Source organism: Gastrolobium bilobum, unplaced genomic scaffold (genome assembly GCF_033153095.1).
Source record: "Gastrolobium bilobum isolate Gb01-03AN ecotype WA unplaced genomic scaffold, APGP_CSIRO_Gbil_v1 utg256771, whole genome shotgun sequence".
NCBI lineage: Eukaryota > Viridiplantae > Streptophyta > Magnoliopsida > Fabales > Fabaceae > Gastrolobium > Gastrolobium bilobum.
Window position 1 is genome coordinate 1 of NW_026897439.1, and position 24,722 is coordinate 24,722.

Consider the following 24,722-nt stretch of genomic DNA (forward strand, 5'->3'; position numbering starts at 1 on the left):
CAAAAACTATATATTGGTCCTCTTGACACAAACCTCAGAGCCGCTGAGCGAATTTCTCATCTCATGAAATTCTAAATAAGGTTGTTTCCTCTTCACCATGAAATCTGTACCCATTGATATACAGTTTAGTTTCGCCTGATCAAAAAAATTAAGATTGACAACAGTAAATTACCAAGACAGGCAAAGCCTGCAGTAGAAGATGCTAGTCCAGCTGCAGTAGGAAAGTTGTTGTATGAAGCAATGTGTAAATGCAATTTGCCCCAATCCTCCTTGCTAATCTTAATACCCTTTTTCTTATCCTCAACATCAGAAGCATGGTTGCGGATCTCCCTCAAACAGTTCTGGTACCTTCCCCCTGAAAGAGAAATCTCCTACACTAACCAGTAAAACAAAAATTAAATGATTGGGATGAGGGAAGAAAAGAATAGAAAAAGCAACGAAAAAGGAGAGTGGGCCGCTATGTTACAAAGAAAATTAGGAGCCCAAATGAATAAACAAAAGAAAGAAAGGAAAAAGAAAGGCTCATAAGCGTGAAAACAAAAGAGGAAAACTTGTGAACCCTAGCACAGCACCTCTGTGAGCAAATACACCATCCAAACCCCATCTCAAGCCAACCATCCGGATTTCATTCTACAGTCGAACCACCAAGCCAGACCGTCCTTCGATTTCTGTCGAAACCATCAAACCATAGCATCACCCACGATTCATTTGAGAACCAAACCAACCCACACACTGACCCTAATCATTTCCCTTGATACAGAAAAAGCCAAACACAATCCTTAACAGATTTGGTGAGCTGGAATTTGTTAGGAGTGTGGGCTGAAGATTCTTTTGGAGTGCGGGTGCTATCCTTGCAAACAGTGGCGGACCCAGAACTTTCTATAGCGAGGGGCGAATTTTTTTTTATATTATTAAGAAAAGTACATATAATCATATATGAATTTAATATAAAAAGTTTGAAAGAGTTTTATTATAAAATTCAAGGTCAATTCATTTAACTTTTATTCTACCTTTTTTTCATATTATTAAACTCTTTTATAATTGAATTTGTGCTAAAGTTCAAAACAATTTCTTTTTCAATATATATAATCAAAGAATCATAAAAAAATTGGTCTTCTATTCAATTTCGAAGTCTGATATTGATTATCTTCCATTTGACAATGGATGCTGACTCTTTTTCTTTCCCAATATTTAGCTCAATTGGAACTCCTGTTTGTGTATTGTTGTTGTCTTCTTTAACAATAGTTTTCGCCACCATCTTGATAATCAAGTATGCCTGATTTTGAAATTTTTTCTTGAACCCTAAAATTTGCTACTTCCTTTAGAAAAAACTACAACTTCAATATCTAAAGTTGTGTTTGTTTAAGATTTTTTGGAATTTTCAGTCCAATTATTTAATTTTTTAGTCCAAAATTAATTTTTTTTTAGTCCAAAATTACATATATATAGTAAAAAAAAAATCTTAAAATTAGGGAGGGCCGGTGGCCAACCCTAACCCCTCCCCTGGGTCCGCCTATGCTTGCAAAGGAGACGCACGATTGGGAAGAGCGTGGAGCACACGCGAGGGCTGAGGTGTGAACCGCTTTGCATGATGGAGCATCAGCTATAAAAGGAGGTAGGAAAAGCGTTGTAGGCTCTCTCTTGTCTTCGTCTCTTTTGGATTTATTTTTACTAGTTCTGTTCTATTGTTAGGTTTTTAATTTGTGTAATTTTTCTGAGCACTGTAGCAAAGCTATTCTCTGGATATAGCTTCTGCCTTTTAATTTTCTTTGTTTGTAAATTTTAATTTCTTGTTTTGTTAAGGAACTTTGCTGTTTGTATGCTCATAGACCTATAGTGATGAGCTAAACCTTTTTAGAGTTGGGTTGAAAGAGTACCCAGAACTCATTTGTTATTAGTTGCTATTTAAAGCTTAAAGTATTAATTTTCAGTTTGTTTACAGTGTATTTTTATGCTGAGTTTATCATGTGATGGCCACACATAGGCTACTCCTAATGGTGTGGAATTATTGGAAAATAACCCACACTAGACCTCTCTTTAAGCACATGAAAAGTTGAGAGAGATCTCTCTCAATGGGTATGACTCCAGGGATGAAGTTACCCCCATGTAACTTAAGGAAATGGTGCTTCAAGGTCTAGTAATAATGGATACACAGGGATGTGTCATCTGTTATTTATGGAAAAAAACTGTTGTTGGGAAACAATGGTTGTATTAGTATTTTCGTTAAGCTGGAACTGTTGAAAAAGCAACATCTATTTTCTATCAAAACAACCTAATAGCAAATGAGGGAAGGGGAAATTGATACCCAACTTGTTTTCAAACACTATTTTTAAATCAATCTTTGTTGTCACTTTGTATTTTTGTTCAAATCACAAGTTTAATTTTCTGTTTTAAAATGTAAGAGAAAATCAAAAAAAAAGTTTACAAGGCTTCCATTTAATTAATTTTCCAGTCAGTTCAAAATTCTTTCACCAACTAAATTTATATTTTAAAAAAGAAAATCTTCACAAAAATATTTTTAGTGCATTTGATTTAGAATAGCAGTCATTTAATTTGATTTTATTTTATTTTTGGTTATGATTAGCAATTACAAGTTTATTCAAAGTCAAAAACGCGAAAGATCCTTGTGGGAACGAAAACTGGGATTCACAAAAGCCCTATATTACTTGTTGTCACGTATACTTGCGCGCATACTTGCATAACGGTTAGCAAGGCAACAAGTTTTTGGCGCCGTTGCCGGAGATCGAAGGCGTACATTGTTAGAATTCTGTGTGTGATTGTTGTTTATGAGTTAATTCAATTTTTCTTATGTTTTTATTTTAGTTTATTTTAATTTTTTTCTTTATTGTGTTAGTAGATATTACTGTAATCCCTTGAATGTTGGTAGCTTAAATTTTTGTTCTATTAATATTCTATTTTTCTGCATGTTTTATATAGTTGTTTTGTCATTTAATTTTTTAGTCTATTGTTTCATAGCTGTTACTTTGTTTCTCAATTTTTTAGTGTCAGTCTTTTATTTTCTTTTTTAGTTTCATTCCTTTAGTTTATATTTTTTTACTGTTCTATAACTCTGTCTATTTGTGGGTACTGCTGCTGTTTCAAATTCTTTTCTGTTCGGCTGGTTGTTTAATTTTTTTAGTGAAAAGGGTGCATGAGTGCAACTCCACACCCTTTCTTAGAAGCTTTTGACCCTGAATCTGAAAGGACCTTTAGAGTCAGGAGAAGAACCCAGAGAGCAAATAGGCAGATCCCAATTCCAGATTTTGGAGAAATGGAGGATTTAGGAAATGTAAATGGGAATGAAGGAGGACCTGAGAGGATAGAGAACCCACCAATAGATAACAATGATAGGTCCATGATGGACTTCATCATACCTGTGTTGGATGAGTTGGACCTAAGTATTGCCCAACCTGTTAATGGAGTGCCCTTTAAGTTAGAACCTGTGATGTTCACAATGCTCCAAAATATGGGGCAGTTCCATGGTCTGTTGATGGAAGACCCACATAAGCACCTTAGGAATTTCATAGAAGTGGCTAACACTTTTAGGAATCTCAATATCTCAGATGATGTGCTGAGATTGAAGCTTTTCCCCCACTCACTGGCTGACAAAGCCAAAGAGTGGTTGAACTCCCTTCCATCCAGCTCTATAACCAATTGGTATACATTGGCTGAAAAATTCATTATGAAAATTTTCCCATCCAATAAAGTAGTACAAATTAGATGTGACATCACCAACTTCATGCAGAAAGATGGTGAGACCCTAGTGGATGTGTGGGAGAGATTTAAAATCCTTCTTAAGCAATGTCCCAACCATGGCTTGCCACCTTGGGCAGTGCTACAAACCTTTTACAATAGCCTTAACACTCAAAATAGAGCCTTAGCAAATTCTGCTGCTAATGACATGTTTATGTCTATGTCCTTTAATCAAGCCGATGATTTGTTGGAACAAATGACTTAAAATTATGCCTAATGGCCTGAAGATAGAAATTAGTCAAGAAGAGTGGCTGGTTTGCATGAGGTAGATTCTGTAACAGCCCTTTCAGCCAAGTTTGATGCACTATCCACATTAGTGAAAAACCAAGGACAAGCCATTCAGGCAAGATTGTCTCAGCCTCAAGTTCCAATACCTCAACTGTAAGAACCTGAACCGTTAATTAAAGAATTTAATTAATAAATTATGCAAAATTAGGAAATGATTCCATAATTGACCCTAATAATTATTATGAGGCTTTAATAATTATAGTAAGTGAGTAATAATGCTGAAAGTCGCTTTTCGGAAGAAAAGTGCAGATACCGATTCTGCTAGTCGGTACAAATGCGTGCCGAAAAAGTATCCCGGAAAATTATAGTAAGTGCATGTCAATTACTAGAATAATATGTAGGACTTTTAAAACGAGTTTCAAGTCCAGATAATGAGAACTGGTGCTAAAAACCGGTACTGGCTTGGAAAAGCGCGTACCGGAAAGGTGCTCAGAAAATTACGAAAAATATATGATAATTCTTAGAAAAATGTATAGTTTCAGAATCCAAAGTTTGGGATTAAAATGATAAGCGTAGCTATTTTTAGTTAATACTGTGTGTTTAAGTGGCTTGGGCTATAAATACCCATTTTTAAGGGGCACATAGCCCTAGAAAACAGAAAACCAACGTGAGAGGGAGCTGACCAGCTGCTTGGTGACTGCTCTATTGGCCTTTCCTTCCATTCTTGAACCAAGTCTTGATCTTTCTTGATTTTTCTTCATTCTTTCACTTGGGAAACACTTGGGAAACATCTTGAGAGGGTGTGAAGGTGTTGTGCTTGAGGTTTGGCCACTGTTTGTGGGCTGTTTGTGTTCTGAGTTGGGGTTTGGGTGGAGTGCCTCCTTGCTCATTGGGTTATGAGGCTTAAAGGAGCTTTCTTGTTGAGTAAAAGGACCACCTTAGTATACCATTTTCGTGTGCAGAGAGAGACAGAACCTCGGAGCTGTTGTGTGAGCTCCAAGAGCATCTCCATTCTGAGTTTTGAGCCTTGGTATGTTGTACCACCCTTCAACTTGAGTTTAAATGCTTAAAAATGGTACCTTGATGCATCTAATGACTAAAAGATGATAACTTGTTGTTGGGTAATGTTGAACACACCTAGAAATGTATGTTTAGGTGTTTAAAATCGGTAAAAAACCCAACCTTGGAAGGATATCTTCACGAAATGCATTTTCTGCATTCTGACGTGAAATATCCGGATATGTGCCCGATGAATATCCGGATATGTGATATCCGGATATGGGTTTTGAGTATCCGGATATTAGATATCCGGATATGGGATTCTGGATATCCGGATATTGCATATCCGGATATGGTCCCGAGGAATATCCGGATATTCTGGGATTTCGAAGAACAGTAGCTGTGCTGTGTGTACAGTAGGCTATTGGGGGTTTATGGACCCTAGATTGATGAAGTTGAACTTCTGTAATTAATGATTTAAGTCAGAATCGTTGTGATTAAGGAGTTATGGCTTGGTATGGAGCCTTAAGACGTAAAACGTAAGGAAAGGCGTTGTCTTTAAGTTATATGCTTCTGTTGCATTATTATTGATATAGTATTGGTCCATAACAGATTGTGAATCTGCTGTGTTTGGACTTTGAGCTGTGGACTCTCGGCTTTTGGAGTTAGCTTGTAAGGTAAGCTTTCATGTCCTCGGTTTAGCCATGTTGTGGTTCCAGCATGTCCCATGGGGGTATGGTTTATGCATGCTGTGTACATGCTTTTGGATATTTGATATGTTGATTGAACTTTACATGTAATGGCTTTTAATATGCATGTGTTGTTTCATCTTGACGGGAAGCCTGAGTATGTAGCGCCATACAAGACGGTGTACCGGGGTGAATGCAAGTGGTGCTTGCGCGGTGTGTAGGTGATAAATGTATACCTGCACTGTCTCTGGCCAGTAGATTAGTATTGACACACATGGCATGATTATCTGTTGCATTGCATTGTTTTAGAAATGATAAATGATAAACTGCTTTTGAACTTATATTGCATATGTAAGTGAGCTTAGGGTGGAAGATCCTTGAGGATCCACTAACTTACTGAGATTTCTAGATTAGAGATCTTACCCCACGTTTGGGGAATGCTTATTTCAGGATCAGGTAGTATGGGTACTGATGCCTCAGCGGCAGGAGGCCGGAGCTTAGCTGATTATGTTGTTTCTGCTTATTTGTTAGCATGACTGGATATTGATGCTGATTATGTTTTATGCCTTTTATCATTATGTTGTTGTTGAGACTGATGTTGGGCATGTTGCCTTATTTGAGTGAGCATGGGGATTGTCCATGACACTCTCTGTTAGTACTTTTTAGATTGGAGTTGTATAACCCGTTAGATGGTCCGGTCTACATTGTTGTATTTCCGCGACTAGAGCCACACTTATATTATCTATGTTATGAGGTATTTCAGTTAGTTGTTTTATTGCAATTACATAGAGGCGATGTTTTATTAATTGATTATTAAGCAAGTTGGTAATGTTAATGACATCATAATTGAAAAGAAAAAGTAATTCCGCATTTTTAATTAAGCGCAGCTTAATACGATATTATGATAACATTACCGGATATATACGGGGTGTTACATCATCCTTAAGTTCCAATACCCTAACCTCAAGTCAATGCAGTGAACACAAGTGAAACTTGTGTTTTCTGTGGTGGCCCCCATTTATTTGATAGCTGCCCATCCACCCCTGAGTCTGTCTACAATGTGGGAAACCCCAATAGGAACCAGAATAATTTTTCCAACAATTTTATTTAAGGTTGGAGGCAGAATCAACAGCCCCAATATTTCCAAGGGCAGGGGCAGCAAGCTGGACCCTCTAATGCCCACACCAGACCACCCTTTCCTCCTCAAAATTTCCAACAGCCTCCAAGGCAGCAACCCGTTGCTCAGTCTTCAGTCCCATTTACTCAAAACCAAGCTGGTGAGATGCCTACCTCTTCAACCTCTTCCTTAGAGGCTTTATTGAGGGAATATTTGGTTAAGAATGAAACTAAGCAAAACAGCTTGGAAGTTGTTGTGCAAAGTATTCCTGCATCTTTGAGGAATTTAGAATCCCAACTAGGCCATTTAGCAAATACATTGAATAGCAGACCCCCTGGTACTTTACCTAGTAACACTGAAGAGCCTAGGAGAAATAATGAGCAATGTCACATGATAGAGCTTAAGAATGGAAGATCTGTGAATCAGCCAGAAGCTGTGGTTAGACCTTCCACATTAAAAAAAAGAGACGAGGGTAAAGTGCAGCAAGAAAAAGAATTAAATTCTGAACCTGTTCAGCCACCTGTTGTCCATGACAACCCCCATGGGGCTGAAAATAGTGGTCCTTTGCCTGTTCTGGTTGAACCAGAAATTCAGACCCAAATAGACCCATCTTAGGGAATATTTCCATGGAAAAATCCATTCCAAAGGGTCAAGCATCTAAGTCAAGTGTTGAGACACCTGCTGCCTCAAACAGACCACCACCACCTTTTCCCCAAAGGTTGCAAAAACAGAGGCAAGACAATCAGTTTAGAAAATTTTTAGACCTCCTAAAACAGTTGCATGTCAACATTCCATTCGTGGATGTATTAGAACAAATGCCCACTTATGTGAAATTCATGAAAGAAATTCTTTCAAGAAAAAGGAGGCTAGAAGAGTTTGAGACTGTTGCTCTTACACAAGAGAGCAGTCAATATTTGCTTAGTAAGATACCTGCCAAATTAGGAGATCCAGGAAGTTTTACAATCCCTTGCACCATAGGAGACCATTACATAGGCAGAGCATTGTGTGATTTAGGTGCTAGTATCAATTTAATGCCTATGAGTGTGTTCAAGAAGCTGAAAGTAGGAGAGCCTAATCCTACCACTGTAACTTTATAGTTGGCTGATAGGTCCCTGATTTATCCTGAAGGGAAAGTAGAAAATGTCTTGGTAAAGGTAGATAAATTTATTCTACCTGCTGATTTTATTATTTTGGACTATGAGGAAGACTGAGAGGTACCTATAATTTTAGGAAGGGCTTTCTTAGCCACTGGTGGGGCTGTGATAGATGTTAAAGAGGGTGAATTGGCCATGAATGTGAATGGTGAGCAAGTAAAATTTAATATTTTGAAAGCCATGAAATACCCAAGGGACATAGAGGAATGTTCTAGGCTGATATCATTGACTGTGTGGTCAAAGATAAATTTTTGCATGAGTCTACATTAGACTCTTTTAAAATTTCTGGTTTTGAGGGTCTAGAAATCATTTAAACTGATTCAGAGGAAGTTGTTAAATGGTTAAATTCAAGATCTGATGTGGTTTGGAAAAATAAAAATCTTGAGTCATTAGAGTTGGCCAAGAGAGGGTTAAAAATTCCCAAACCCTCAATTGAAGAACCTCCTGTGTTAGAGCTTAAGCCTCTACCTAATCATCTTAGGTATGCTTATTTAGGAGAAAAAGACACTTTGTCTGTCATAGTGTCCAATCTACTCACTGTTTTAGAGGAAGAACAACTGATGGCTGTTCTAAAAAAATTTAAGAGGGTTATAGGTTGGTCTTTGGCAGAATAAAAGGTATTAGCCCCTTTTATTGCATGCATAAAATCCTTTTTACTGACCCAACCAGCAGCTCTAGGGAGCAGCAAAGGAGACTTAACCCAATTATGAAGAAGGTAGTCAAAAAGGAAATTATTAAGTGGCTGGATGCTGGGATAATATATCCCGTTTCTGAGAGTAACTGGGTCAGCCCAGTGCAGTGTGTCCCTAAAAAGGGTGGGATCACTGTTGTGGAAAATGAGAAGAAAGAATTAATACCCACTAGGACTGTCACTGGTTGGAGGATCTGTATGAATTACAGAAAACTCATCAAAGCCACTAGGAAGGACCATTTTCCCTTACCTTTTATTGACCAGATGTTAGATAGATTGGCTGGTAGGGAGTTTTACTATTTTCTAGATGGCTATTCTGGTTACAATCAAATAGCCTTAGCCCCTGAGGACCAGCCAAAGACCACCTTTCCTTGTCCCTATGACATCTTTGCCTTTAGGAGAATGCCCTTTGGGCTGTGCAATGCACCAGCCACCTTTCAAAGGTGCATGATGGCCATTTTTACTGATATGATAGAGCAGTTTGTGGAAGTCTTTATGGATGACTTTAGTGTTTTTGGGGACTCTTATAAAGAGTGCTTAGAAAATTTGGGAAGAGTGCTTGAGAGATGTGAGGAGACAAATCTGGTCCTTAATTGGGAGAAGTGTCACTTTATGGTGAGGGAAGGAATTGTGTTAGGACATAGGATCTCTAAAGCTGGTTTAGAGGTTGATAAGGCCAAGATAGATCAGATTGAGAAACTGCCACCCCCTGTAAACATAATATTCCTTGGGCATGCTGGTTTTTATAGGAGGTTCATAAAAGATTTTTCAAAAATTTCTAAGCCTCTTAGTCAATTTGCTTGAAATCAACACCCCTTTCCATTTTGATGAGGCTTGGCTTAAAGACTTTGAGAAGTAGCCCCTGACTGGTCACTGCCATTAGAGTTAATGTGTGATGCAAGTGATTGGGCAGTGGAGGCTGTGCTAGGACAAAGAAAAAATAGAGTTTTTCACTCTATTTACTATACCAACAGAACTTTAAATGGAGCCCAATTAAACTACACAGTGACTGAAAAGGAACTGCTGGCTGTGGTGTTTGCCTTTGACAAATTTAGATCATATTTGGTAGGCACCAAGGTCATTGTGTATACTGACCATTCAGCCATTAAATATTTGGTGGAAAAGAAAGATTCCAAGCCTAGATTAATTAGATGGGTCCTTCTCCTTCAAGAGTTTGATATGGAGATTAAATATAGGAAAGGATCCGAAAATCAAGTGGCTGATCACTTGTCTAGGCTGAATGAAGGGCAGCAAGTTGACACTAAAAATATCACTAAAAATAGCAATTGAAGAAAATAGCACCAGGTTGACACTTTTTATTTCTCCCCCAAACTTAGCGTGATCTTCTGCAAGAAGTCAGCAAAGATTGCACTAACACCTGTAACAAGAGAAATAAAAGTGTCAGTATCTGATGATGCTGTGTTTTTTTTATTAACAAATGAGAACTTAAACTAACAAATTATTAACAACTTCAGAACAGCAAAAAAAAAAATCATAAACAAAACAAAAAACAAAACATGCTCAATTTAAAGTCTTAAGCTAGACTTTTGTCACTGTGTTTTTTTTTTTGCAGAGCAGAATGGTCACAGAGAGAGATGGAAATGTTTGCTCTCTCTATTGACTCTCCAAAATAATGTTTTAATCTTTTCCCATTCACAGTGAATTTTCTCCCATCTTTTTCACTGAAAATCTCCACAGCCTCATGAAGATGTACCTTAGTAACTTTGAAAGGACCAGACCATCTAGATTTTAATTTTCCAAGAAATAATTTTGATCTAGAGTTAAACAGTAAAACTTGCTGACCCACTTCAAATTTTTTTTGGCCCTGCTTATTCTGTCCAATTCGAACCAAATTAATTGAATAATTAGTAAATCGATGAAAAAGGTAATATATATATATATATATATATATATATATATATATATATATATATATATATATATGATCCTTTGACACTCGTGTCAAATTTTAAATTTGACACATGTTAGATTAAAAAAGATCAATGACTCTGATTTGTAAGCATGTGACACCATTGATCTTTTTTGATCTAAAGTGTGTCAAATTTGAAATTTGACACGTGTTAAAGGATCCTACTTCATATATATATATAGGGTCAGGGTCATCTTATACTAGTGTAAGTTACACTCTTAATCTTATTCGTTAATTCCACCAATATCTAAGGGCTCAAATTTTTTAGTAACGTGAGCCGTTGGATATAAGTGAATCAATGGTCAAGATTGAGTGTAAGACTTCTAACTCTTACACCGGTATAAGAATATCCTGCCCCACACACACACACATATATATATATATATATATATGAGGTAGGATCCTTTGACACCAGTGTCAAATTTAAATTTTGACACCTCATCTGAAAGATCTTTAGATAAAAAAAGATCAACGACTCTGATTTGTAAGCATGTGACACCATTGATCTTTTTTGATGTAACGGCTATCAAATGAGGTGTCAAAATTTAAATTTGACACTGGTGTCAAAGGATCCTACCTCTATATATATATATATATATATATATATATATATATATATATATATATATATATATATACACACACGATATCGCGCTGAATCAAACTTACGTGCCTACTAATGTGTATTGCTCTCTCTACATAGTTCTACGATTGCTAGCTGTCGATGTCCATTGATTTTTCAGTCTACATAATTTGTTCTTGATATGACAATTTACAAACCATAAATAAAAGCTGATGTGATAAGCAAAATTATGATTTGAGTTAGATGAGCTAGATGCTTTGCTTATGACACTCAATAACATAGCGATAAAATAAAAACGAAGAAGAATGATTGCTTTGCTCATGAGGAGCTTTGATGGAGAATCGAAGAGAAAATGGTGTATCTCAAGTTAAAAGCTTAAGAGAATATTGATTCTTCAAACTTCTTTGAATTCCCAAAATCCTCCTCTTGCCTTCATTTGATCTTCTATTTATAGGCTAGGGAAGACAATGGTTCTCTTGTGATTCCCTGCATTATTGAATTAAGGATGTCTCCTCCTTTATTTGACCTAACGAACTAACGAAGGAGAATGCTTTGAGGTGGATAAGACTAGGGCTGAGTTGTCCCTTTTGCTGTGCTTTTCCAAGGACGATCTTCTAACACTCAGACGCGTCCAATAACATTCTCTACTTTGTTGTGCACGTTTGTCTGCTCTGCTGCGCGTCTCTGTCCTTTATGTGTGCTTTCCAGTGCGGTACCTGCAAAAAGCATAAAGCAGATGTTAGTGCAATCAAAAGGTAAAAGTAATGAACAACTCGTACATTTTATTCTCTTTTTCTTTTCTTACTTTTCCACATTGGAAATCATTCTTTCACACAAGCCAACATTTATTTCGAATATACTATTATTTATAATAAACCGTACTAAAAGGGTGCAGAACGAACAACGTTCTACAGTAAAAACACTGCAAATGAGAATGAATATTTGTCCCATCATTCACCATCATAGAGTGGGAATCAAAATTTATTGTTTATCACAGATGATGCCAATGTTCGATCCAAGTAGATTGAGAATGTTCACCCTGAGGGTGATATGTCAATATGGGATCAAAATGCGAGCAGATATCTATAAAAGAGATATTGCAGAGGGTTGTATATCATTGTGTGCATAAGATACATAGCATAGTCAAAACATGAGATGCGTGCACATTAACAATTAAAAAAAATGACACGTAGCGTGTCATACTTGATGGGTTCAACCCTTATTTATACGTGAGTTGCCTGATGAGAGTAGAATTATGATCTCCTTAGGATTGTTAGGGAATGTTTCTTCTCTCTTCTAGTGGTATGAAAAAGTTGATATCCTTATCTTTCTCAGCTATTTGTTTTTTGTGGGTTGTTGGAACATGACCCGTAAGTTGGGTCCATAAATCAATCTTACTTAATTATTTTTTAGTTTCAATGAAGTAAAGGAGAAGGTTTCTAATATGCAAGTATCAAAATATGTAAGTTGAGCACAAGTCTTATGCCTGGTAGAAGAGTGAAATTCCAAATTCCACTTTGATTATATTGATTAAAGAGCACGGCTGATACTGACGTAAAAAGCAACGACAACGAAAAGGATGAAAATTAAAAATTTACAAAGAAAGAAAAAAGACAAGAAAAGGAAAATTCAAGGAAAATTCAACATGAAGAGGGATTAGAAACATTGACAAGAATAGTCTGTATAATCAATATTATGGATAACTCAGTTAGAAAGTTGAAAGCTACAAAAAAATTTAAAAATAAAAAACTATTTAAAAGTAGGTAATCAAATGCGCACAAAATATAAATTTGGTTTGGTCATTAGAAAAAAGAGAGAGTTATCCTACCCGCTTTTATCAACCGATTTTAACAACATTTTAATCACATCATTATTATATCTTTTAACTTAACAATTAAATCATTTTGTGGGTCATTTGAGTTCCATAAAAAGCTTAATGTTGGACTTTCTTTTAATTTCACTAAAAAAAATATTGTTTTGAGGACAAGATATTTTGCATTAATTACTTTGAAATTTAAATAAAGTCCAGTAAATAGTTAGAAAAATGTTTTATACACATGATTTTTCTCTGTAAAAAATAAGTCATATAAGAAATATAAATCATGCCTTTTAAATTAAGCCATTAAGAGTGGATTATAAGTTAGAGAATTAAATAATATATATGAAATGATATATTCAAATAAAAAAAATATTAACTTTGCCATGGGATGTATAAAATGTATAACTACGATAAGATATATTTGTGAAATAATATTATCGTTGTTATGTTATTATTTGTTATAAAAGTCTTTTTTATGTACAGCTTTATTGATTATTATTATTATTAAGCGAAAGTTTACCAATTACCCTTTGTTTAATGTTGAACAACATATTAGCATTTCTTAAGCAGTTTGCAGGCTGTTTCATGATAATAACAATTTATTTTTAATACCCCGTCACTAATTTTTTTTGACACATACGTTGAATGATGTATTATTACATTATAAAATAAATTTATTTATAAGAATAACTACTTAAAAGATAGCTTTTCATGTACCAAAAAAAAAAGAGAGATAGCTTTTCCAATGATGTGTGAAAACCTGAATTATTATTAGCTTAAATTTTTTTATAAATTAGACTCATAATAAATAGAATTTTTCTTATATGTTATACATAAATATTTCTAGTAAATAAATTGTTTAAAAGATTATATTTTGGAACTTATAAAATCTATTTCTGTTTTAGATCGAATACGCGGACTCATCGAAGAAAGTATTCTTAAAACATAAATTCTGCTTTTCTTTAAGATAATTTTTTTAGCTAATGAATAATTTTTTTATTCATTTTGAATATTTTTTTAAAAAAATAGCCTTAACCAATGGTAGTAATAACATTCCTATGTTTGTATTCTTAAACCCTCCATTTCTTTTTAGATAATTTTATCATTAAAAAAAATATAATTTTACAAATAAAATAATTAAAATAAAATATATTTTTTTGTACATAAAAAATAATTATATTTTAAGTACTGCATCTAAACATAAAATAATTCTTTTAATTTAAAAATATTTTTATAGTCAACCAAACAAGTCTTCGAATACATATTTGAATTTATTTTTTTCAAAACAAAAATAATTTATTTAAAATGACTATGATAGTGAAATTTCAATTATAAATTAGTTGAAATCCAAAACAAATTAATTCGAACCTTTTCAAAAAGAGAAATTGAAACATGTGCTCAATGCGGGTTTGGCCATCAGGAGGTGCCTGTTTTGATAACCAAGGCGGCATTTAACAAGAATAAACATTTCGTGAATGCACTCTGCACTAAGCACTTAACTACATGCACATATATATTTGCACGACATGCACTGCACATATATATTTGCACGCTCGTGAATTAGTATCATCATTGTTGAGTGCTTTCGTCCTTTTACCGAAGAAATGATGTTGAACTCAATGGCAGTAGTTTCCTTGATAGTCTTTTTTGGCGTGGCATATCAAGTCATTCAGCCTCCACCCCCAAGAACATGTGGTTCACCAGGTGGTCCACCCATCACAGCACCAAGGATTAAGCTCAGAGATGGAAGACATTTGGCCTACAAGGAACATGGTGTTCCTAGAGAAGTAGCCAAGAACAAGATTGTGTTCTTACATGGGTTTGCTTCTTGCAGACATGATACAGTGATTGCAAATAACATTCCCAAGGTATTAATTAAGCTCCATGATACCTTGGTTTCATGGTGTGATCTGTTTTGACTTCACTTTGGTGGATTCCCATTTTTATTTTATATTAATATTGACTGCAATGATATCAGGGACTTCTTGAGGAATTGGACACATACATTGTGTCTTTTGATAGACCAGGCTATGGGGAAAGTGATCCTCATCCTAATCGAACTGTAAAAAGTTTGGCTCTTGATGTTGAAGAGCTTGCAGATAAGCTGAAATTGGGATCCAAGTTTTATGTCATGGGATTTTCTATGGGAGGACAGGCTGTTTGGGGTTGCCTTAAGTTCATTCCTCACAGGTAACAAAAGAATAGCTGATAATTATTAATATTTGTTTTTTTTTTAATATATTGAAGGGCAAGCTTTTGAGCTGTGATATTTGTCTATGATGGCAATATCACATGTTGGAGCTTACAAAACAATATCTTTGTAAAAATATAATAATAAGGTTATGTACAATCCATTCTCACCCTGTACTCACAAAATTGAGGTCACATAGTAGATTTGCCTTATTTATTTTATTGGGGGAAATATGGCCTTATATCAGTATAAGAGTAACTCTTATATTATATCTTTATTATTGATCTATTTACATCTAATACCTCTAATTTATTAGTTATGTGAATCGCTAGATGCAAGCAGAATTAATAGTTATGATTACGAATGCAACTTATAATGATATAAATGATCATTACATATGTGCATGTGTGCATATGTTTGCATGCGTGTGTGTGTCCGTATGCATGTATATGTGTGTGTCCATGTGTATATTGTTGATGTTGGTTAGAAACTTAGTGAGGTAAAAAAGGAGTTTTGGAGATTCATGCGTGCATAAATGTATGTGCGTGCGCATATCCGTATGCATGCTTGTGTGTTGTTCACATTGGTTAGAAACTTAGTAGGAGTGAGTTAAAAAAAAGGAGAGTTGGAGAATCATGCATGCATATATGTGTGAGTGCGTGCATATGTTTGCAAGCGTGTGCGTGTCCGTGGGCATGCATGTGTGTGTATTGACGTTGGCTAGAGACTTAACAGGGGTGAGATAAAAAAAAGGAGTGTTGGAGATTCATGCACGCATATGTGTGTGTGCAAGCATATGTTTCTGTGCATATGCGTGTCCGGTATGAATGTGTGTTGTTGACATTGGTTAGAAACTTTGTAGGAATGAAATAAAACAAGGAGAGTTGGATATTCAACCTCCAACATTTATATTATATGCAAATCTTAATGATTTAATGTCAATACCATTTAAGCTTCATGATTATTGGCAAAGAATTGTTCATCTACAATTATTTATTGCATCTGATTTGAAAGCGGAAATGTTTGGGAATTTAGAATTTTGAAGGCAAGGTAAATCTCGAAAAAGAGAAAAATTTGTGTATATCCCACCAATCTTATTGACAATACAGAGAATAACTGAATATTTATAGAGAAAGATGAAGAAAAACTTTAAGTAAAAACTATCTAATATGACTTGGATTTGAATAGCTTTTCCAAAGACTTGGATTTTGACAAAGTTCAATGGGGTGATTGAATCCAAATAGCAGATTCCAATTTATCATAAAAGGCTTGTATTCTTGATGTGGTCGGTGTTATTCCTCAATGACGAATATTAATGAATTTGACAAAGTTGCATCCAATTTTATTTGAATTTAGACAGAAGAGTTCTTCATTTTAAACTTTATGCATATTAATCTGTTTGATCCTTAATCATTAAACTTAATGATTCTGAATTATGATGTGCTAACAGACTTGCAGGGGCGACACTAATAACTCCAGTTACCAACTACTGGTGGCGTTGCTTTCCTTCAAACTTGACCACATTGGCTTACTATAAGCAACCTGTACGAGACCAATGGGCACTTCGAGTTGCTCATTATATACCACAGCTAGCATATTGGTGGTTCACTCAGAAGTGGTTTCCTTCCTCAAGTGTTGTCCAACGCAACCTTGCTGTTTTCTCACCCCAGGATTTATCACTCATTTTCAAGTTAGCTAACAGAGAACATCAGGTACCATGTACCAAACACTTCATATTCGTACATCATTACATGAGGAAATCTAAGTCAGGCTAAAGTAGCCCTTCCAATGAAAGTAATTATCATGACTTAATCTGATTAGGAGATGCAACTCAATAAACTAGCTTATTAAGTAGGAGAGTTGATATCACATTCAGATTCATTATTTATTCTCAATAATATTTCATATTGTAGTGTATTATATGCTACATTGGTTTTTATTTATTTATTTTTTACCAATAAAAAATTTATTGATTTAATGTCAGTCCTGATAAATTTGGAATTAATCTATTATTTATAATCAGCATATACTATATATTTAACCATCAATTAACATTTTGGGTTAAAAATAGGTGACATGGCCTCCTATGTGAGTTGTTTTAAGTTTAGCTTAGTCTATTTTATTTAATAAAAAAATCAAGCTAATTTTTTTTAAATCTTATTTAAAAAAAAGGTTTTATTAATTTGTGCCCTCAAGGGCATGAGTAAAGGATTAAAAATGATTTTTTTTTATTCATTTTAATCACTTAAAGAAGAAAGTATTATTATTTTTTTAAAAAGTTTTAAGATAAAAAATGCTTATGATTTGTATTTAATAATTCTTATTTTTTATTCAATACAAATTAACAAAACCTTGTTTTAAATAAGTTGAGTCTCAAGACTTTCAAATATATTTTTTTCCTTGAGGTAGGCTTATTGTTTTTGTTATTATTGTTAATAATCTGTTGTTAAAAAGTGTTTTTACCACCACGCTAATTTGAGTTCCGAGTACGCAGCCAACATGATAGGAATAGACTAGTTTTAAAAAAAAAAACATGTTAAGAATAATTTTTGGGTTCATTTTTTCTACAGTTAATTTGATAATTTATCTGCATTGAGCTCAAAACGATGTTGTTTTGAGGCTGAAATCAAAGTATTTTTGTAGTTTTAATTTATTTTAGGGTTATAATAGTCTTTATAATTATAAATTTTTAATATTTCAACACCAAAACGACGTCATTTTCGAAATAAATACATATAATTTATTTGCACTGCAGAAATATTTTTCTGATAATTTTTTCACCATCGTCGGTCTGTCAGGTTCGAACGAAATTAATTGAATAATTAGAAAACCGTTGAAAAAGTTGAAAATAATAATAATATATTTTCAATTTATTTATATATTCTAAAAGTGAAGGCTCCCTTGCTTATATTTAATGTTAAGCTTATTAGAAGTAATTCCTAATATATTTAAATAAGTTTTAAGATTAGGTGACGTAAAAAAATTAGTCAATATCAAATAATATAACAAGCTTAAACATAATGTTTCAATAATATAATTAGTTCATTTAAGAAAAAACTAACATGATATGATATTTGTAGGCGTCAATATATATATGAGTTTTATAAGAGTTATGTTGTAGAAAAAGTGATTGTGTAAAATGTTATAGAGATTCGTTATGCGTGCCGTAATTTTTTCTTTTTCTTTTTCTTTTCAAAAAATGTGGGCTCCACAGAATATTGTGTGTGTAAGAAAGTTTGTTGTGTCATTTAAATGATTAATACAAACACCTCTCTCTATATATATATATATATATATATATATATATATATATATATATATATATATATATATGAGATATGATCCTTTGACACCATGTTAAATTTAAAGTTTGACATCTCATCTAAAAGAGTAGTTAGATAAAAAAAGATGACTCTAATTTGTAAACATGTGAATATTGTTTTCTCTACATAGTTCTACATATATAGTGCTGAATCAAACTTACGTGCCAACTAATGTGTATTATTCTCTCTACGTAGTTCTACCAACGCTAGTTGTCGATGTCCATTGAATTTTCTGTCTACATAATTTGTTCTTGATATGTCAATTTACAAACCATAATAAAAGCTGATGTGAGAAGCAAAACTATGATTTGAGTTAGATGAGCTAGATGCTTCGAAATGGCCATAACAAAGGAGAAATTTCACTACAAATAACAACGGCGGCACTCATGCTAGTTAAATTCAATGCAGTCACAGGTGCAGCAGCAAGGTGATTTTGAATCCATCGTCCGTGATGCAATGATTGGATTTGGAACTTGGGATTTTCATCCTCTTGATATTGATAAACCTTTCCCAAATAATACAGGCCACGTTCATCTATGGCAAGGTGATGACGATAAGCTTGTCCCTGTTATGCTGCAACGCTATATTGTTAAAAAAATTCCATGGATTCAATATCATGAATTGAAAGGTGCTGGACACATGTTTCCATACTTGGAGGAAATTAGTGCAGCTATCCTCAAAGCACAGTTATTGGATGAAAATGAGTGAACTGAATAGTGTTGATTGTGGCATGGGTGGTGTTCTCAAAGTCTTAAGTTTCCACCTAAATGTAAAAACATGAACCTGAAGTCGTGCAATAATTTCTTTTTTTAGGTTACTTTTATGCTGGTCAGATGCAAAATTGATCTTTCTATGAATGAAAGTTTCACTGTTTGCATTAACCAGCTTGGAAGTATATTAAATAGCAATAACTGCACTTTTCTGGCAATGTCAAACGTAAGCTGTCAAAATCTTGAATGATGGCTTCATTAGCATTCACAAGTTTGCTAGCTAATACAAACTTGCTTATTGAGGATTCAGAACCACCCACCACGTTCATACTAGAAATTAACTAGTTTTGTATGGGTTGAATGGACAGATCGACTGAAACTGGTTATGTCATTCCTCTCTTATTTGAAAAATGGTTAAATCAATTGAACCTGAAACTTTTTTTGGATTTCCTGTCCAGTCTGATGTTAACATCGCTAGAAACAATGCATATGTTTATAGAGCCCAGAAATGCTTTTCTGTTTAAGAATTTGCAAAACATAGAGAGTTCAAACTCCAAATTTATTCAAGGCCACAAAGAATTTTTTATTTTTATTTTTTATTTTTTAAAGGAAAAGAAAAAAAACCCTCAAATTGATCCATCAATGTCCAGAGAACTACAGAAGCAAATATGGATTCTTACAAGAGAAATTGGTGATACTAAAATCTGAAACTTACAAGCTCAAGTGAATTGAGGGTGCTTTGCTGGATATATAAATGGAACAGGAATTGGATCTTATTTGTAATGGAGAAGTGTGTGGATACCACATAATGTTGTGAGATAACTAATACCGTAATTGGCACAATATTTGTTAAAAAAAAACAGGAAAATAAAAAAGGAAAAAAAAGAAAAGAAAACTCAAACCAACTTGGCCATAAAAAGGAAAATCCAGTTACAAAATTTTTGTTGGGGAAAACTCTCAGCAGACATCAACTTGTTATGCCCGTAAATAGCTCTAAACCATTCCGTTTGCATAGTCAGATATGCTGTCAATCCATAACAAAATTCGTAGAAACCACTTAAAGATAAATAAAAAAAACTTGAGACGCCCAACAGAAAGAACCATCTAAAATCTGTGTTGCGTTGGCATTTAGTTACGCCACCTTTTCATTGCTAAAGCTTTTACTATAAAAGCAGCAAACAAGAACTCCATATGCAAACAAAAATAAAATTGATTACACTTCCGACAAACCCCAAATCCCCACCATGATTATCTCCTCATCTTCTTGTGATCATCTGGTATGCTTTTTTTTTTTTTTTTCCATCCAAATTTTAACACTTAATTTGTCGTCTTCAATCTTACTTAATGTGGCTACTCTTTAAGTATATATTTGAATACACGAAAGAATAACATTACGTACAAACATTATTCATAACTAATTATGTAATTAATAATGATTGTTTGCTTACAGGTAAACACGAGGTTTATCTCTATGTCGTTGATACTTTCATTATCAATACTAGTGTTGCTACCAAGGACTGCATACTCATTTCAAGGGAAGTCATCCGAAAGTAATATAAAGTCGGCTACTTTTGTGTCTGAAATGTTTGAAGTGGAGCCAGGATTAATTGCGGGAAAAACTTTTTGGGATATTGAATTCCCAAAAGGCCACATTGGAGTCAAGAGTTTTGATGCTGAACTAATTGATGAAGATGGGAACCCTGTACCTTTGTTTGAAACATACCTTCACCATTGGTTTGCTATAAGATACCTTGAAAATGTTACTATTGCTAGCATACGCGGCTCCAAGGTTCCTCCCAAGAATTATGATGGTTTCATTTGGAAGAGAAATCAAGGCATGTGCCACGAATATATTCTTCCACATTACTGGGGCTTAGGAGTTGAATCACGAGGAACAATCTCAAACATTCCGGACCCTTTTGCAGTAGAACTACGTAATCCTGCAGAAATTCCAGATGGGTACGAAGAGAAATGGTTATTCAACATATTGGCCATTGATACACGTGGTACACAAGATAGGAAAGGTTGTAGTGAATGCAGATGTGACCTTATGAATCTCACTAAGAACTTTTATAATGTCACAAAAGGCATTATTGGGGAACCATTGACACCAGATTATTATAAAGGAGGACTCTTGTGTTGCCAAGACAACTTAAAATGCAAATTGAGAGAGGGTTTTGAAGGCCCAAAGAGAAAGCTTGCCCTAAGATACAAAATAAGGTGGGTAGATTGGGACGAAAACCAAATTCCTCTTAATTTTTATATACTTGATTCGACCGATAAAATGAAATCCAATGGTTCAACTTCATTCCATGAGTGTCAGGTAAATATGTTTGTTATTCAATGCACTTTATAATTACACTTTTCAATCTATTAATTTGTTTGGAGTAAGTGAGGATTAAAGATTTATTAATTTGTTACAGGTAGAATTTACTATTCCGGCAAATGGTAGCAATGACTCTCCCCATATCCAGAAAACAAAAATCCCAATGGAAAAAGGTGGTTATCTCATTTATGGAACGGCTCATCTGCATTCAGGTGCTATTAACGCAACTCTATATGGAGAGGTACATATATCTTAAGCGTTTCCCATCATCTTTGTAATTTAAATAATAAATATAATGTTGAGAACTGAAATTTATATATATATATATATATATATATATATATATATATATATTTTGCAATGCATTTTTACTCATGCAATTTATACTTTCTATTGATATAGGATGGAAGAACTCTATGTACCTCAACAGCAAAATATGGAACAGGAAATGAAGCTGGAAATGAGAAAGGTTATGCTGTTGGAATGTCTGTTTGTTATCCAAAACCAGGTTCTATCAAGATTAAGGATGGTGAAATTTTGACAGTAGAAGCCAGATACGAAAACGGCTTTCTCACTGGAGCTATGGGACATATGTATATCTATTTGGCAGAACAACTACCACACGATACATTGACATCCTAATTCCTCTTATATACATCTTTGCTTCATGTACTGCATATTCCAACAAGTCTTGAAGACATGATTGGAAAGTTTCTTCCACTTGCTAAAGAGGGAAAAATGTTTTTATATACATCTTATTGCAAGAGGGAAAAATGATTGGGAAGTTTCTTCCACTTGCTAAAGACAATTCTTGAAATACCATGCATGCAGTGGTTGTTCACATCTCATGCTTTGGAATAAATTAGAAATCAGATTATCACTATGATTTATTTGATTATATTTGATATAAATGATATAAAATTTCTTTCTCTCTCTTCAATCACTTCCACAACTCTCTCTCACACACACCTTCCTCTTTCTGTCATGTTTTAGTGACCACTATTTAATGGTTACTAAAATGGTAGTAAGTTAGTGATAAATATAACCTTCCCCAAGAAATTAAAAAATAAAAGATTAATATATAGTTTTATATGTACATATATTTTATCACAACTTTAACAAATGATTTTTTGACTAGTGATTATATTTTATGTATTTAAAGTGCCTTCCTTTTTTGAAAAAACAAAATTCAAGAACATACTAATTCACAAGCGCTAAATAATGTTATTTTTGTGAGCTAGATTGCAACTCAGATCGTCAACCTTTGTAGCAGGGGAACAACATTACGAGCAAAAATATTATGGAAAAAACAACAAAGACCGAAGCGATACTGCTATTTAATAATCAATTTAATAGTATTTCATATTTGTATTTGCATTTTAACTATTATTACATCGCATCAGTTTAAGTCTATGTATATTTTATTATCCCGTAAATGCTTCTCTTCTATTACATCTCAGGTCCAAAAATAACGAAAATCGATATGCTTTGAGGAAGAGTGAAAAGTTGAATATTTTGTCTAAATGCATAGAACTTCGATGATCACATTTCAACACATACTTTTCTTGCTTGTGACCCAACTTGAATAATTTAAATTGTGTTACAACGAACAAGAGTAAAATTTGAACTCCTACACATAATAACATAATGCAGATTATAATGTATGATTCAATATTCCAAAAGTTCTTGAACAAAGAAAAAATATTGAGTCCGTATTTAATTATTTCATTCAAATATTTACTTTCGTATAGGTCACCCATTAAAATTCAGAACTTTAGTCCTCTCAGTTATGGCAGGAACACACTCCCATTCAAGCCAGTTGTTATACCTCAGTTCAATAAGCTATTGGAACTCTAATTATACCTTCAACTTTTTATTTTTTTATTTTTCTGATCAAAGTTTACTTATCCCTAGGGATGTGCATGGAGCGGTTCGATTATTGTCAAAAATCGAACCGAACCAGTTTTAAACGAGTTGGATTTTTAAACAAACCATTTTTTTTAAAAAAAAAATAGGTTTTTAATTTGTCCAAACCGGTTTAAAACCAGTTCCAAAACCGGTTTATGGTTCATAACCGGTTTTGATTTAAAATCGGTTTTAAACTGGTTTTAATTCAAAATCGGTTTTAAACTGGTTTTAATTCAAAACCGGTAATGAACCATAAACCGGTTATCAAGTTCAAAACCGATTTTTTAACAAATTCAAAATGTATTTTTGATGGATCGTGCTATTTTTATAAGTAGTTGTTTGTTTCTCCCGGTTATAGATAGTTGACCAACTATTTCTTGCAAGGATCTTCATTGTTTTGAAACTCTCAGGACGAAATGATTCTTATAGAAATTGTTTCACGTTATTTTTACGGAAAACATATCTGTAAAAAATGTTGACGAAAAATTTTTTTTGTCGAATTTTTTTACGGAATATAAATTTCGTCAAAACATTTCCCTCAAAATATTTCACAAAAAAACATATTCATTGAAATTTTTGATGAAAAAAATTTTCATCAAAATTCTTTACAGAATTCAAATTTCGACAAAAGTTTTCGATGGAAACATTTTCGTTAAACTTTTTGACAAAAACATTTCCGTCGAAATTTTTAACGAAACACATTTTTATCGAAAGTTTTTGACGAAAAATATTTTCGTCAAGTTTTTTGATAAAAAAACATTTCCATCAAAAATTTCAACGGAACAAATTTCTATGAAAAATTTCGTAAAAATTTTTGACGAACAATGTTTCGATAAAAATTGAAAAAAATGTTTTTCGTCAAAAAGTTTTATAAAAATATTTTTCCTCAAAAAATTTGAGGGAAATGATTGGAGGGAATTTAGATTCCGTACAAAACTTTGACAAAAAAAAATTTCGTCGTAATTTTTTGTAGAAATATTTTCTGTCAAAAAAAATTTCTGAAATATTTTTCGTCAAAATTTTTACGTAAATATTTTAGGTCAAAATTTTCGCTCTAAATGTGTTTTTTTGAAAATTTTGCTGAAAATATTTTTCGTCGAAAATTTGGACGGAAATATTTTTCGTAAAAAAATTTGATGAAATTATTTTCTGTCAATTTTTTTATGGAAATGTGTTTCATCAAAAAATTTTACAAAATTATTTTTCGTTGAAAAGTTTGATAGAATTGTTTCTGTCGAAAGTTTCGACAAAATTTAGATTCTATCAAGAATTTTGACTGAAATATTTTGTCCATCAAGAAT

At 33.6% G+C, this 24,722-nt stretch overlaps 4 protein-coding genes and 1 non-coding gene across 5 annotated transcripts; 3 read left to right on the forward strand and 2 right to left on the reverse strand.

Moving 5' to 3' along the window:
- Positions 1 to 33: 33 nt before the first annotated feature.
- On the reverse strand, positions 34 to 2,757 carry LOC133306948 (diphosphomevalonate decarboxylase MVD1, peroxisomal-like; the record flags this gene model as incomplete). Its single annotated transcript, XM_061507357.1, has 3 exons — positions 2,695 to 2,757; positions 173 to 371; positions 34 to 104 (listed from the first exon to the last, which is right to left on the reverse strand). Coding segments are annotated over exons 1-3 (333 nt in total), but the record flags the coding sequence as incomplete, so codon positions are not given.
- A 956-nt stretch (positions 2,758 to 3,713) lies between these two features.
- On the reverse strand, positions 3,714 to 3,819 carry LOC133306949 (small nucleolar RNA R71). The gene has a single exon (XR_009750983.1). It is a non-coding gene; the product is annotated as a small nucleolar RNA R71 (small nucleolar RNA).
- A 3,593-nt stretch (positions 3,820 to 7,412) lies between these two features.
- Positions 7,413 to 7,883, forward strand: LOC133306945 (uncharacterized). Its single transcript, XM_061507353.1, has one exon. The coding sequence runs from the start codon at positions 7,413 to 7,415 to the stop codon at positions 7,881 to 7,883; it is 471 nt and encodes a 156-aa protein (XP_061363337.1).
- Positions 7,884 to 14,582: 6,699 nt separating this feature from the next.
- Positions 14,583 to 19,185, forward strand: LOC133306946 (uncharacterized). The gene is made up of 4 exons (XM_061507355.1): positions 14,583 to 14,831; positions 14,942 to 15,153; positions 16,605 to 16,866; positions 18,886 to 19,185. The coding sequence occupies exons 1-4, from the start codon at positions 14,583 to 14,585 to the stop codon at positions 19,183 to 19,185; spliced, it is 1,023 nt and encodes a 340-aa protein (XP_061363339.1).
- Positions 19,186 to 20,658: 1,473 nt separating this feature from the next.
- LOC133306947 (uncharacterized) lies at positions 20,659 to 22,155 on the forward strand. The gene is made up of 3 exons (XM_061507356.1): positions 20,659 to 21,510; positions 21,611 to 21,754; positions 21,916 to 22,155. The coding sequence occupies exons 1-3, from the start codon at positions 20,659 to 20,661 to the stop codon at positions 22,153 to 22,155; spliced, it is 1,236 nt and encodes a 411-aa protein (XP_061363340.1).
- Positions 22,156 to 24,722: the final 2,567 nt, after the last annotated feature.